Raw genomic sequence first — 15,538 nt, 5'->3', positions numbered from 1 at the left:
GCTCATTTCTAAGGACTCTGCCTACTGAAGGGAGTGCAGGTTAAAGTGGGAAAGTGTCTCAATAACCTCCCAGCCCCGACTTCAACAAGGAACACATCACAGCCTTGTCAGGTGTGCAGAGCGAAAACCAGGAGTGGTTTTCATGTAGGAGACCAGTAAAACACTTACAGAAATCCAACATCACTTAAACCAGCTCATTTTCACTTCTTGTACCAAGAGACTGAACAGGTGGGGGGCAGGGAGAAGAAACAACTTTCCAGATTATTTTAAACTACCTCCATTATTTTTGAGATATGCATTTAAACTGCATGCATATTTTGCTCTTCATTTTTGTAATCAAGTTATTTCTGTACTGTGCTCGATTCTCTTGTGAGAACAGGCAGCTAAAATAAACACTCCATATTTACTCACATCAAATAGTTTTTCCAAGAGGAATTGAAATGTAACTGACAAGTGGCCTATTTTTCCTTAACCTCCGGCTTCTTGTCCTTGAAACATCGTGACCAGAGGAACCAGCCTCCCTCGCTTGCACCACTATGATTTGCTCTCTCCAAAGCAGACACAGCAGATACACCAGAGATGAGGTGGCACAGCCAGCCATTCTACATGCATGCAATTTATCTCACGCCTGACCGACTAGATATAGTGCAGCCAAAACAGATGTAACACGTTTCTTTTCTAATGCGTGCGACAGGGAACACAAGCAAAGCGGGCACCCTGCTCCCTCTGTGCAGCCCCAGGACTGGGCTAGTGCTGCAGAATTCACCTTCCCAGCCCAGGAATGAAACTAGTCAAGGGTGCACAGCTATCAAATGGGCCACCTACAGATGTCAGACAAACTACACCAAACAGAGCGAGCGTAGGAAAGCGGCAGTGGTTCCTGGAGATGAGAATAAGCCAACCATGACGATAAAGGCGAGCGGGCAACAGACAGGCGCAGCAGCTCAAGACCTCAACCCGCTGTGTACAAAAAGCAAAGCTGGAGCCTGAAATAAGATCCAGGCTCCAACAAAATGGACTATTTCCAAGTATTTGAAAAGCTTCAAACAGCTGTGGGGAGGAAGAAAATTCTCACAGCCTGTGACAAGGCAGAGCGAGACAGACGCAAAAACAAGGTCTCCTCTAAAACAGAAAAGGCATTGAGTCTTCAGCAACGCCCGGAGGGCACGGGTGGTGCTGGCTAGGCACACTCAGCAGGCTCCCGCTGCTAAACGATGTTTGAGGAAAATCCTCCTTCAAGATATTTGACAAGACTTGCCCACCCAGAAGACTCCCAAGAAACCAACACAGCTGTAAGTCATGTTTTGCAGGATCAGGAAAACACCGGACATGTCCCAGTGGACAACAGCGACAGCTTTGCTTCCTCCGGCGACTTGCCAGCAAACCCAACCTCCCCGCAGCACCACCTGGCAAATCTGAAGATGCTGATGACCAGACAGAAGGCCGAGTACGAATCTAAAATTGCAAGGTAACGGATTAAAACTATGAGGCTTCAGGGAAGGCATCTCTTCCTACTGTATACAACTACTGCAGGATCCTTATCTGTGAGTAAGGTCTATGGATGCTGCTGCAGTCAATGCCTCCACGTACCACTGTGAATGTCACCCAGGATCCAGCATTACAGGATTAGGTTAGCAATTATTCAGAGTTATTTGAATTCATTTTCATGTGGGTCCTTGAGAAACTCCAGAGCATCTCTAAGATTTTTTGCAGGGTTGCGCAGAGCTCTTGAAAAGCCTCTGGTCTATTGTGTATTTTTCTTTTTTGCCTTAATCCAATATTAAGCTTTTCTCTAGGGGAAAATGTGCAGGCTTCTCGGCAGCGTTAGCAGTAAGTCATTATTCTTTACAAATTGCAAGTCATGAATTTTAACAACTCAGATGAAAGTGTTCATAAGTATTTTCCCAATTTCTCAGATTAGAAATTTAATAGAGATTTAGCCATACGTAGCCATACAAGCCATAGCTTGTTATTAAGGAAAAAAAAGCAAAAACATTTCCAGGCTCTGCTTTCCAAATAGTGCTGCTTTTCTATTGTGTAGTTAAAAGGAATGAGCGTTTTAAATACAATATTGTTCATTAGTTATAACTTACAGGTATATTGTGCAAATTAACTACTTGATTAAATCATAAAATACCTCAACATGCATCACTGCAACAGATGGCAAGTGGGTAATGTTGAATTACACTTTGCCTTGAACATTGCGTAAAGAAGATCCATTTAACTTCTTGAAGTATTCACCAATTTCTTCTTAGTAAAAGGAGCTATTTCTAGGTTTGTGGCTTTTTTTTTTTCCTAAATCTCTTTGCTGTATCTGCTGATGTTTTCTTTTGCAGTTCAAGGGAACTGCAATATAAGCAGAATCCTCAGTGTTTCCTAAAATATGTTGCATTGCCATTTGTTGTTAGACTACTGTAGTATTCCACTACAAAAAAAAAAAAAACCAAACCCAAAGCTGACTCCTTTGGCTATATGGTTATTTATATTTATTGCAAATGGGGATAACTAAAAATTGCAGCTTTTATTTTAATATGTAACACCATAAATTGGAAAAGTATTGGGGATGACAATACTTGTATTTATGGGAACGTATGTTAAAAAAGTTTTAAAAAAGCCTACAGCATCATTAAGAAAGGGGAAAAAAAATCCTGTAATTTACAATGCCTGTCTTTCCAACAGCCTGGAGCAGCGGAACAGAGAGCTGCAGTCAGAGATTAAGGGTATGCATTCAAAACTGGGACAGCAGCGTAAGCGGTACAATCTCGTGGAGATGAAAATGCGAAATGCAGAGAGAGCGAAGGAAGATGCAGAGAGAAGAAATGAAATGCTCCAAAAAGAAATGGAAGAGTTTTTTGAAACCTTCGGGGAAATTAACAGATGGAAATAAACAGCTTGTTCAGTTTCAAATTGAGCTAAACTGTAGGAGAGAGAAAGGCCACATCCTGATTTCAGCACATACTCCCATTTCAGAGGTGAAATACGAAACCCAACAGTAAAAACTAGGCTGTCAATTACAAAAGTGAGCGGTTGCTACAAACACTTTGGGATCCCTGAACTCCAGGAGCTCTGCACCACCCTGCTATGCCAGGGATGCTTTCTCTTACCACCGGAAAAATCTTTCAGACACACTGCACTACCAACTCCCAAGCCAGCCTATGCAGTGTGCTGGGGAAGCACCCTGGTGTTTTTTGGCTAGCCTTGAGTCTTGCACTGATGTACTAAATGCTTAAGTGGCCAAGTGTTTTTAATGAAGGGATGCCATGCTTGCTGGAGTGTGTTTTACCAGCCGCCCCAGAAGTCACATAGCTATTATTGCATGGTCTTTAGAGTGCTGAGCTCATACCTGCATCCCAAAGTCAGCTGTTTCAGGTAGAGACAAATACAGAGAAAAAAAATGAGACACCACACTTGCACCTCCCTATAGTTCTCACCAGCACTCTCACATAGCCCTGTGCCTGGGATCCAGAGCCGTTGTGCAGCTCCTGTCCTCTTACTGAAGGGATATGCATTCATGAAGAAAGAAGAGGTCTCTTCCAAAGCCATTTGCTCCTCTGGATTATAATTAGCCTCCGTACAGCACTCCCATATGAACACATTATTCTTAAGACAGTCACTGGTAGACTCCCTCACTCACATCTCATAAGAGCTACTTCTCTCCACATGAGAAATGCGTTAACTGTTTTGATACCAGCATTAATGACACACATACAGTTAAATATCAAGAAAATAACTGCTGTTCTTTTAACCCACTGCAGAATAATTTTAACATGAACAATGGCATCTGTATACTTAAACCTGTACTGAATTTAAAATTATACTTTATATGAGAAAAACACGTGTTTCATTATTTGCTCTTCAGCAAGACTAAATGTAAGAGTGCCCATCTACTTGATAACTCAGTATCTCACTAAAACAGCTTACAATGTGTAAGCAGAAACTGCACAGATGTTCTTATTCTTCCCTGGAGACGAGCGAGCAGCTTCTTTTAAGATCAAATATGAGTGAATCAAAAAAACCAGAGTCTTATCCCACAAGGCTCATGGAGTGAAGCAAACCTGCCCTATTCCACGCCCAGGGCAATGCTGCAGGCCCTTTTATTCACAAATGCATGCTGGCCAACCCCGTCCGTACATTGCCTGGTCTCCACAAGCGCATCGTTGAACCGTAACTTGTTTCTTTGCCCCCTTACCTTCACACCAAGTAATCGTGAACTGAGCAGTTTTTTTAATTTGAATTCCATGCACTCACATTCTTCCTCTTTTTTCCACTCCCCCCCCCCCCCCCAATCTTCTGAGACCTCATTACTATGAAAAAAACAACTTCTGAAGTCCCACTTTCCTCAAAAATTATTTGGGTCTTGTTTAATCAGTTCCCCTCCCTCCTTACCTTTCTAGAACTATGCTGCCAACTTCAAGAACTTGCAGGAGATATAAAGAAAAGGTATGGCGTAAGGCAAGGAATGTACTGCACGCACATCATCGTCCTGCTTCATTGGGTTTTTTTGTTCTCTATTTAAAGAATTTGATCTTCCTCTGTAGCTGAAGAGACAACCTGAAAAACATTCTATCATCAAATACAGGGGAGCTTTGGGATCTGCTGGGCACCCCTGCTTTATCCAGATACTCTGTTGCAATGCCCTGTAGAAAAGAGATAAAACTTCCAAGTTCTCCACACAAGAAATAGCAATGTTGCTGTAAAAATTATTTCAGACCGTCATAGGTGAAGCTTTTACAACGCCAAAGTGTGGCTGAGAGCCCTAGCCATGTATCTAGAAAGGCAGCTATGTCAATCCTTTATCTAATATTAGAAAACCTTCATGAAAAGCAACTAGATAAAGTAGCAGTTAAGTTTTATTTCATCTTCCCCAGAGTTAGAGCAGACAGCTTTGCAAAGTACCTGGAAACCTCATCACTCTCTTTGCAAGAATACTTACCTCTTCCTCAAAATAAGTACAATGGAACTATTTTTTCAAGCTAGCTGTACCTCTGTCTTGTTCAGCAAGAACAAAATGAAACACAACACTGGGTACAAGGTGAAGAGAAAATTCTTCCGAAGTCCTTTTATGTATGTACATATATATACACACACACACATATATAGCCAGTAGCTTATCTGAAACTTGCAAGTAAGTCCGACAATCTGATTATGATACTGTTTAAGCACATGGATGGAAATACAGATCTGTCAGTATTACCAGGCAAGCTTCTGCAATTTAAAAAAAAAAAAAAAAAAAAAAAAAACGAAACCCAAAAACCCAAAACCCAAAATACACTTGGCAGTAAAACCAAGTGCTGTTAATGTGCCCAAATGTTCCAGCTGAGCAGGAGAAAGCAGCTCCAACCAATCTCTTAAAGCTGTTCTTCATTCATTTTTCATACCAACACTTACTTTTTTGGTTAACTGGACGCTAAAGCGATAACTGAAACTTTATGTTTTAAGATAACTAAGAGCATACATCATTTTGGTTACATAAAACATTCTACTTCAACACAGGAAGAATCAAGAAAAAGAAAACATTGCTACAGTAAATAAGACAAACTGCTCAAATCTCTTAAGTATACATATTTATTTGTAATTTTACAGTGGCTTTAGTACTGTTTTACGATAAGGTTTTTGGAGGAAAAAAACCCCAAAGCTTCAGAACAAGGCTTTAACTAGAACTTCAGAAATAATTATTGACAGTTTTCCTTATGAAATTCTAGTTTCCTTAAAGAAAATCAATCCAAAAAACAAGGAAGCATGACTACTGTCCATAAAAAAAAAAAAAAACAAAACCAAAACAAACAAACCCCAGAAAACTTTCTAGTCATCCTGAAAACAAAGTCCAGCATCAGACAAAATAGCCACTGCATTGAAAGGAACATGTTCCTATTGCACAAGCATCAAAAATGAGATATGACAATCAAAGCCTAATTTCATAGGCAGAAGAGGCCACATGTATCTGTATAATTAGACTTCAAAGCACATCTTCCTTCTGAAATTATATACCATACTATAACTAATATTAAGGCCATAAAATCAGAACATTGTAACAAGTGATAGGGCTTGATGCTACTTTTTGTGACGTTTGGTAAACAGAAGGTGGGAAAGAGGGCCAAAACAAGACATACAAAGCATTCTGAAAGGAGTTAAAACCTAAAGGCATTTCAAAAGAAACTCTCAAAGAACTAATTTTTGGAGGGGGTTTATTTTGAGTCATTAGATAAAACTGGATTTCATAACAAATCACTCAAGGAGCCTATTATACTCCTTAATAGCATGTGTTCTGGAGTACACTATAGAATATATTCTCTGGAATTAACATTTGAATTTGTACGAAAACAGTTAGTTATTTCTATTTGTTATTCCCTCTTTAAAATAGAAGAAAATTTGTATAATCTTTATAAACTATCTTAATGACCTGGTAAGGCTTCACTGTACTGAGTTAACTGCACACAGGTTATCTGTGGTTTCTCTTAATTAGGTATCTTGATTACACTAAACTGCTAAAATCACCTGGGGAACCCAACATGTCATGTAATTTAAAGAAAGGGATCGTTATGTATTGCTATCTTTCCTAACTGTGTTCATTTTATTAGTGTATAAGACACCTGAAAGCAATAGCTCCAAAGAAGCTGTAACTACCATGAAAGTTTAAACATTTTATCTTCAGGAAAATCTGGGAATCTGATGAAGCTGAAAATGCACATTAGTAATTTTATAAAGTTTGGCTTGCCACCATTTAAGAAAATATAGGTATCAAAAACAGACAAATACACTGCTAACCATCTGTTACATTTTCTTTTAAAAAATTAGCACCAATTTAAGCATCTGAATTCATAGAAAAGCTAGTGACACACTTGGTTTCTCAAAAAAGTTTTTCCCCATTAGAAGACAAGACAATAGCATATGCTCATGGGTATTAAATTAGCTTTGTTATCAGTAACAAAAATGATTACTGTTTCAGGTAGTGAACATAAAATGTTGTTCTTACCCTATTACTTTCTCCTCTTCTTTTGTTATCCTAAGAAACTATGGTGTGCTGAACTACAGACCTAGCCTGGGAAACAAATACACGTGCACTTGCTTAAGTACACCCTAGAAAGTATCAGGGTTTCGGACTAATATTTTAGAGCAGGGACACTGTCTTCCTGTGGTATTCATAGAGCATCTATTGCAGAGGAGTCCCAATAAGCAGATGTTCTGGCCTTGCCACAGCATATACAACTACCTTATGATGCATAGCCAAAACTTAATAAAAAGTTTTTTGTTTAAGAAAAAGAATCTTAGTGCTCATAGCTAGCTAACCTTGCTATAGGAACAAACATTTCTCTATCTTTATATAATAGATGGCTAGGTAGTCACATTGCTATTCAAGTCACCCTACAGGCATTTGAGTACAAGATGTTTCTCAAATGATCTCTTACTACGTGTTAAATTTCAGCCCATTAAAAAAAAAATTCTAATTTAAAATCTCTGAAAACAGGTTTATATTTAAAGGAAGAGGCTGATCAAATCTATCAGAATAGCAAAGATTGCAACCAAAATTTAAACATATTAAACATTTTATGTCATTCCTTTTTACACCATATACTGGTTGTATTTAGAAGAATCCTAAAGTGCTTCAAACCCAGCAATTAATAAAGTTGATTTCTTTTGTGCAAAACTGCAAGCACCTTTTCAAAAAATAAGAAGCAGCATCAAGGAATAAAAACTTAGTTAAATGTATTTTCTCTATTTTGTTTTGAATTCTTGGACCAAAATAATTTGTGATATTTTCAGTAACAAATTGCAGAAGAGTGCATTTTATTGGTTTAGTTTTATACTGGACTTGTTATACACATACTGTTTGAAATAGCGGACCTGGGTAAATTTATATCCACAAAGGAACACTGTGGGATTGAAATCCAACAACTAAAATTTTAGCTACAAAAATAGTCATTTTATAGAACACAAACAGAAACGATAGTTATCTCTCCACTTTCCTCCAACACTAATATGAGAAAAGATGGTTTACTTAAAACATTAGTTTAGCTCCAGACTCTTTTAGCATGCAGAGCGGGCAAAAAATAAAACTGATTTGATAAGTTGTGTAATAAGCTTTTAGAACATCACTATCACTCCTGTAATAGACAATCTAAAATACATGTAAAATAATGAGCCAGAATACACTTTTTCTGTCATATTTCAACATGTTAAAAAAAATAATCAAAGACACTCTGGAAAAGCAAAGAAATCGCTAGATTCATCTATAGGAACAAGTCCAAATTCTGCATCTGGGTGCAGGTGTCCCTGGATCAAAACCAGTTTTGAGCAGGAATTACACAATACACAACCCAGGAAAGAATGTGGTTCCCAGTATATGGTATCACTAAGTTTAGCATCAAGCCCTGATAGAATCCATATGACATATGTAGAATATACAGACGAAGGCTGTTCAGCATTTACCCCCCACCACGCTTAAAGTACTTCCATTTCAAGTGTCACAATTCAAATGAAACACTCCACACAAACTGTATTGCTGCAAGACTGAACCCGTACTCCAAAACAGCATTATGTTCAGTAAAGATTTGTCTGCACTTTAACATCTGAACTTCCAGCACACACCAAACCAGAGGACTGCACTTCTGCCAAAAGAAGGGTCATTCACGCAGTTCTTGGAGACACGGTGTGTAAGCTGTATTTTGAATGTCTAGATCCTACTTCATTCATAAAATTAAAATTATAAGCCAAATACAGTCAGATCTAAAAAGGAAACCAATTTAGTAGTTAAGATCCTTCCTTTTGGAAAAAAAAATTAAACATATAGAATAATTTTATTTTTTTTTAATGAATTTTGAATAAACATGTATGCTCTGTTAGGACTTAAAATAGATAAAGAAAACATCAAGAGCCCTCTGGTTCCTATCAGTTTTTGAAACTTACCAACCAACTAGTTAATTTCTAGTTAAGGTTGAGTTTAATTTTCATTATTTTGACAAAGAAATGCAAACCCTTACCCAAAACGTTACAAAACTTCAAAGGCTGTTTGCAAACACTAGTTTCCAGTCATTAGACTAGTTTATTTTGTATGATCCATGCAGACAAAGCCTTAATTTTGACATTCATTTCTTGTCTTTTTCAATAAAAAACCTACACTTGTCATATCACAGTATTTCCCCAAAGCACACTTACAGGCTGCTTATCCAGAATTTCAAAAAACGCCAAGCTTCTCTTTCTAAGGGTGGTTGGTTTTTTGGTTTTTTTTTTTTTTGAGGAAAAATGATATGAGCACAGATGAAATGAACTGTTTGAAACATACTCCATTTCTGCAATGCCATTCAGCTACTCAGTGTTCATATATTTAACATAATGTTTCTGGTAAATAATCTGATTGATAGCCATAGATCCCTCTTTTTTTCAGGTGAGCAGTTAAGATTACAGATTGTATCTATGTTGACCACCACTTATTTTTAGTCATATTTCATAAACTGTTTATGTATACTGCAGTAGTGTTAACACTATACAAAGTCTCTCAAAGAAAAGTAACATTCATGTTTACAAAACTGAGCAGGTTTCTCAATATATATATGTATACACACACTCACATATTCTTAATCTTTAAATACATATAAATATTTATAAATGCCAAAGTGCAAAAAAATGGTCAATTGCATCGCTTTACATACATGATTTTAGTATTAGGAATAAAAGTGATTATATTGCACACAAAACTCTCTAAACTTTTAAACCCCTGTCAAGTTACATGTGCATTTTGTTTTCCATCAGTGATGAGGTTCTCACAGCATTGACGACCATTTCACAAACGTGGCACTGAACTTAATCTGCAGTCAGGAATACAACTATATGTATATAATCTGCATGCAGTGCATTTATAGTCTGTATGTGCACACTGAAATAGCATGGGAACTTTAGCATGCATCTATTCTGCACGTGTTTTTCTGAATATAATCTGCCTATGTGCCTTCTTGAGATCGATGTTCATTCAGGTTATTAGCAATTTGGTTTTGAATTATACTGGAATCAAAATCCACAATATTCACAGGCATTTCACGCATGCTCCGAAGGCAGTAATATTTCTGTAAAATTTTGAAGCTTCAATGTATGCCGTAGCAAGACAAGATTAAAAAAAATAAGGTATGAGACAGCTTTTCCTACAAGATTTACAAATAAACACAGTTAATTTCAGGGGTTTTTTTTGTTCCAAGAGTACATATTCAAGCTAACAGTATGTACTAGGAAAAGGTCAGATACTAGTTCAAATCATGGAGATAGAGCAGTTGTGCTAAAAAACATTAAAGACAATTTGAATCACAGAATAATTTAGGTTGGAAGAGACCTGGAGGTCATCTGGTCCAACTCCATGTTGCTCTGAGCAGCCCAAGACCAATAGGAAAAATTCAACTCTACAAATACCCAAAACACATGGAAAAAAAACCCATCTTTGTTGCGTTGTCTTCTAAAGCAGTAACTGTTAAAATGAACATAGCAGTGCAACTTCCATTGAAAAAGATAAAAATATTGAAAAATTAATTCCAGTATATTACTTCCATAGTGAATCACTAATGTTCATTTTGAATAGGCGTCTTCAGTAATTTTAACTTACACAAATAATGAGGATTAAAAAAACGCAAAAGAACAGCAACCTGTACTGTTCTGCTATATGGTTAACAGGTATTTTAAAATGTTTTTTCCAGTGACAAAAATGCACTAAAAGTATTTCACATATAACATCAGTATCCAAAGATAAACTAAGGTATCTGTAGGTTTAAAACCAAACAACAAGAAATAACCCAAGCCCCAATATCCTGCAATTCAATTTAACAGAATTTTAAAAATCCAAGATTCCAGATGACAATTCTGAAGTTAAAATCATATTAACTATTTTGTTAATTTTTAATTTTTTTTAACCTTCTGGGACAGTAAAACCTTAATATTTTTTGCTACAGCAAATTAAACTATTAAGAAGGGGTATAATTTTCATATAAAAACAATGTTTGCACAAAGAGAAATTGGTGCTTTTCAAATCGTAAGGTCAGAAACAACAGACAATTTTCTTTTACAAGACAAATATGTCAGTAATGCAGTGGCTGGCTGGGCCAGTATATTTTATAAGTTCTATTTATATATTCAAGTCAAGAGTATCTGGATCAACAGCTAAATATAGTGCCTTTAAGAAAGTGGTGTTTTACCTCATCTTGTACATCTCTATTACTCTTATATAGTTTAATCTCACACGCATGCACACACAAGATCCTTTAGCAAAACTTCACACCTGTGCACTCCAAAGTGAATGTGCACAAATTCACAAGCATGTAGTATAAAGCAATTTAAGCCCTACTCTACTGCAAACGCATTTTCCATTCAACATATTGCGCAATGTAACAGGCAATGTTTGTATTACCTGATTCTGAAAACTGTATTGATAAGCCTATATTGAAACAGCAAATAATCTCCTCCTCTTCTCTGACACCGTATTTAGAAAATATGTATTAAATATGTTTTCCTCCCCCAATACAAATGGATAGGTTTTCCTAAGGCGAGAATAGAGCTAAGCTCTGTTAACTAAATACTTAATTTACAAGTGACTCAAAACTACTGTATTTTTATTTCTTTAATTACTTGCTAGAAAAAATGGACCCATAAAAAAAAAAGGAAAACCTTTATGCAGCTCTTTTTGAGGCTGCAAGTCTCTCCAATTCATCTGTCCTTTTATCAGAGTTTGCAGTGAATGAAGAGCATCACAGATATAATTTCCTTTTCTGTTTGTTTTTGTTAAAGGACCAGTAACACAAGCTAGAAAATACAGAACATTTTAGCACTCTCTCCCCTTCTAAACAGGCATTGTTTCACGGATAAGTCACTCATCCTTCCTGAAGATTTAATTAAGCCACTGTATCTTCCATCAACATTTAAAAAACTGAAAAAGTTAGAGACACATACTCATAGGTGAAATACAAAGTAATGGCTGTATTCTTTAAACTTCACGTTTATCTCTTCTACAAGAAGATACAGAATTGTTGGAAAGTGAAGACAGAAAGGGCTCAATAAAAAAAAAAAAAGTGCTATGTGGAAGAATAACTGCCCTTTAAACATCGTACTGAGAGCGTTCAATGTGTGAGTTCACACTTACATACAACACTCCAGTCATTAAATAAAGCAAACTGCCACAGTTACACATTAAAACAAACTTCATAGAGACTATACATTCAAAAAACCTACTAACGAGCAATACTGTACTAAAATGTAAACCACCATTGTGTCACAGAAGCCTGCCAGTTGGGACTGAAGATTCATGAACCCACTTAAGAGGAGTTATTGGCTAGAAGTCTATTATAACTGCTCACCTGAAATAGGCTGAAACAAACAAAAGCCTATAATAGTGTCTAAATTTAAGGTTTTTTTTCTTTAGACATTGATTTGCTTTCATTCTACAACATTAAGCAGGCAATTTCATAACAACTGAGTAAAAAAACAGGCATTACTTTAGCACAACATGCAGAACATGGAGTTTTTCTACTTGGTTCCATTAACTTACAAGCAATTCAGGCCCAATGGAAGCAAGAGCTCTTTTCTAAAGTCAAGTCTGCAATCCTGGCTGATCATCGACATCCTTCAAGGGGTCCTGTCAAGGCATCGAGGCTGCTGTCTGTATCTGAGGCCAATGTTTGCTCTGTTGACATGGATGAAATGTCATTGATAGATGATGACTGGGAAGGACTCGTGTTGCTATTCACTGCTGCATCTGTGCTAAGTAAACCAAACATAATAAAATCTGAGGCAAGACAATATTGCAGGTACAAATAACCACACTTCTAGGCTCTGAGTATCACTTTCCCCACAGAAATCCTTAGAAAATAAAGAAATTAATAAAACAGTAGAAAAGCAAGCACTAAGTTCCCTAGCACTCAAAACCTAATGTGAACATTAAGAGAAGAGATTTTTATTTTAATCCCTCCCGGGGCAGCGGGGGGGGGGGGGCAGAGGGGGAGCACTATGTATGGTTTGAATAGTGACCCGAGTATCAAGAAATCTAATAGATACAGTTAATAAAAGACAGTACAATATTCCAAGGACTGAACCAAGAGAACAGCAGCAAACATCAAGGATTCAATCATGGGCATAAATACTTTGCACTATTAACTGCTTTAAATAAGCCCTAACGATGTTTAACCCTGCATGAAAGGGGCTCATTCATGTAAAGCCACAGACTAAGCATTCAGCATAAAAGGTATCTACGCAGCAGGTCATGTACCATGGTATCAATTATTTCATTTGGTGACTGAGCCCTTTGGGCAGAAGGCAGCTCAGGGTGTTGGACACACAAGACTTCTTAAGTTTTTCTACAGCTTACTTCATAACAATGAAAAACTACTGCACATTGATCTCCAAAGGCAGATCAGAATCAAGAGTCTTGAACAACAGAACTTTCGCCTACCTGGATTATTAAGCAGGATTTCTTAATTTACCAGTGCAACAGATCAGCACTACGTAGCATAGTTACAGAACTACTGAAACAATGACTAACCTGAGGGCTGATCTTTTACCACACCATTCTTGCTCCTTTCTTCCCAATCCATTACTTCTTTGTATATTAATTCTTATGAAAGAAGGGTGGGAGGAATGAGAGATGAGACAGAAAAACCATTGTAAGATCACAGAGGATTTGTATACAATATACGTATGTGTAAAGGTACAATGACATGGCTAAGGGTCAGTCTAGAACTACAACAGTATAGGTATTTATTTTCCTTTTTTTTTTTTTTTTTCTTTTTAAAAAGGCCTACGGCAACGATTAGAGAATTCTATGAATTTTCTTTATGCATCACAGAAAGACACCAAGCATGTACCAAAATCAACGTATTTTATAAATAGAATAGCTGTCCCTTCAAAAAAACAGCCATCTCACCCCAAAAATTTATGTATACCTACTATGCACTAATATTAACTGTAAAAAGAAAAAAAAATATTTGGTTTTTAAAAACCATATGGATAACCCCTATGGAAATTTTACTTTGATAACAAAACCATACACAAATGTCTTTAAAGAGCACTCTCCATAGATACATTGAGGAAAGTCTGGAAATTCTGAAGCAGGTTAAACAATTAATATATTGCATGAAAGCCCTCATTTATTAATCAAGGACGATTTAGGATAGAGGCACGTCAACAACAACAAAAAAATTAGAGCTGTAACTTTAAAGGAGCATCCATTATTCTGTTTGATATGTCTGTAGTATGGCTCATGCAAGATGGCTTACCTCAGCCCCTTCTAGAGCAAAAGGATTATTACTGCTGCAGAGCATCAGGTACACTTCAAGTTATACTTTCAAGTTAACTCACAGTAGTTTAGTCTTAATGTAATTAAGAGTAACAATATTTAAACAGATTAAGATGTCTAATTCTGAGCAACAACATTTACAAATGGATTCAATTAGATTTAACTGATCCATTTTAATTTTCCACCTTGCATTAATCCAAAATAATTTGAAGTGTACCTGTGCAGGCATGCCCTAAAGAAAATAATATATAAACCAGAATCAATACCTGAAATTTATAAAGCTATTTTACAAAAACAAGTGACTTCCAAAGTACTAAGCAAAAGATGTCTATCAACCTTGGTCCTCTTATAGTAGATGCGTAAAATCTGAACTGCCTCACCACTTAATGTTTTTGACTAGAACTATAAGGAGTAATTGATTTCCATACCACAATTCTGTTTATTCTTTAAGTCAACAGTTTAACCTATTTGGTCAATAAATAAGCAATCATGACAGAAAAAAAAACCACCAAAAAACTTTTCTGCTATTTAAGAACTCTAGAACAAATTAATTGCAAATATTGTCAAGAGATATGGCTTAAATAATGCACACTGTGAAGAGGCACGTGTTTCTCTTTTAGAGAATTTTCTATCATGAAAAAACCCAGGGATTACAAACACTTAACAACAAAATACTCAGGAAAAAAAATGAAAACTGCAGCATTTTGTTGAATCGACTTCAGAATGTTACATGTATGTATATGTACATACATACATGTGTGTATATATAGATATTCACTCCAAATAGAACATTTTTCCATTATCGATTTTTTTTCCTATTGCCACAGGCAGTACTGCATGACTGGAATAGTGGATTCCAGTCAGTTACACGATCCAGCACACATGTACTGCAAGCCACACATTAATAATACAAGTTATTACAATAAATGTCATTTGTCATGCTCACTTTTTACCTTTCCATTCTTCAATTGCATGTTCTCTTTCTTCCAGTTGTGCATCATAGATTTGAGGTGGAGGCTACAAAGAAAAGAAGGTCTATAGTATATCTACTACATCAAGTTAACACAACCAATCATAACTAAGAAAACCTAAAAATGACAACTTTTTTAGCATTTTGTTACCTTCATCTTTGGCAGTGTACTCCCTATACCTCAAACACATATTCATTTTACAACTCCAGAATTTGCTTTTAAGTCCTGCCTCCCACTGAAAGGCTGTTTAAAAGCATCTACTAAAATTAAACTCATTGTAAGGCTTTATGGGGCCTTAGAGAAAGTC

The 15,538-nt window shown here is 36.5% G+C and overlaps 2 protein-coding genes across 11 annotated transcripts in view; one reads left to right on the top strand and one right to left on the bottom strand.

The window, feature by feature from the left end:
- Positions 1-507: 507 nt before the first annotated feature.
- Positions 508-3,107, top strand: LOC115334064 (rho GTPase-activating protein 24-like). The gene is made up of 2 exons (XM_029997826.2): positions 508-1,468; positions 2,680-3,107. The coding sequence occupies exons 1-2, from the start codon at positions 1,215-1,217 to the stop codon at positions 2,885-2,887; spliced, it is 462 nt and encodes a 153-aa protein (XP_029853686.1). The 5' UTR covers positions 508-1,214; the 3' UTR covers positions 2,888-3,107.
- Positions 3,108-5,551: 2,444 nt separating this feature from the next.
- The window catches only part of MAPK9 (mitogen-activated protein kinase 9), a 31,262-nt gene continuing 21,275 nt past the window's right edge, over positions 5,552-15,538 (bottom strand). For 7 of the 10 annotated variants that reach the window (XM_029997819.2, XM_029997821.2, XM_041119293.1 and 4 more), the window contains 3 exons: positions 15,214-15,277; positions 13,508-13,579; positions 5,552-12,724 (listed from right to left, as the gene is read on the bottom strand). In XM_029997819.2, the coding sequence (XP_029853679.1) occupies positions 12,582-12,724; positions 13,508-13,579; positions 15,214-15,277 (279 nt within the window). In that variant the 3' untranslated portion in view covers positions 5,552-12,581. Of the gene's footprint in view, positions 12,730-13,417; positions 13,580-15,213; positions 15,278-15,538 lie in introns of those variants that run through there. The other 3 variants (XM_029997820.2, XR_005931111.1, XM_029997825.2) reach the window with 3 other exon arrangements.

Source organism: Aquila chrysaetos, chromosome 22, assembly GCF_900496995.4.
Source record: "Aquila chrysaetos chrysaetos chromosome 22, bAquChr1.4, whole genome shotgun sequence".
Classification (NCBI taxonomy): domain Eukaryota; kingdom Metazoa; phylum Chordata; class Aves; order Accipitriformes; family Accipitridae; genus Aquila; species Aquila chrysaetos.
Note: the sequence above shows the minus strand (reverse complement) of the source record. Positions and strands in the feature narration are given on the sequence as shown.

What these genes read in the sequence shown, in the direction of transcription:
- LOC115334064 (XM_029997826.2), top strand. Translation starts at nt 1,215, where the DNA reads ATGTTTGAGGAAAATCCTCCTTCAAGATATTTGACAAGACTTGCCCAC. An exon ending in TACGAATCTAAAATTGCAAG is followed by an intron (nt 1,469 to 2,679) that starts GTAACGGATTAA and finishes TCTTTCCAACAG; the next exon opens with CCTGGAGCAGCGGAACAGAG.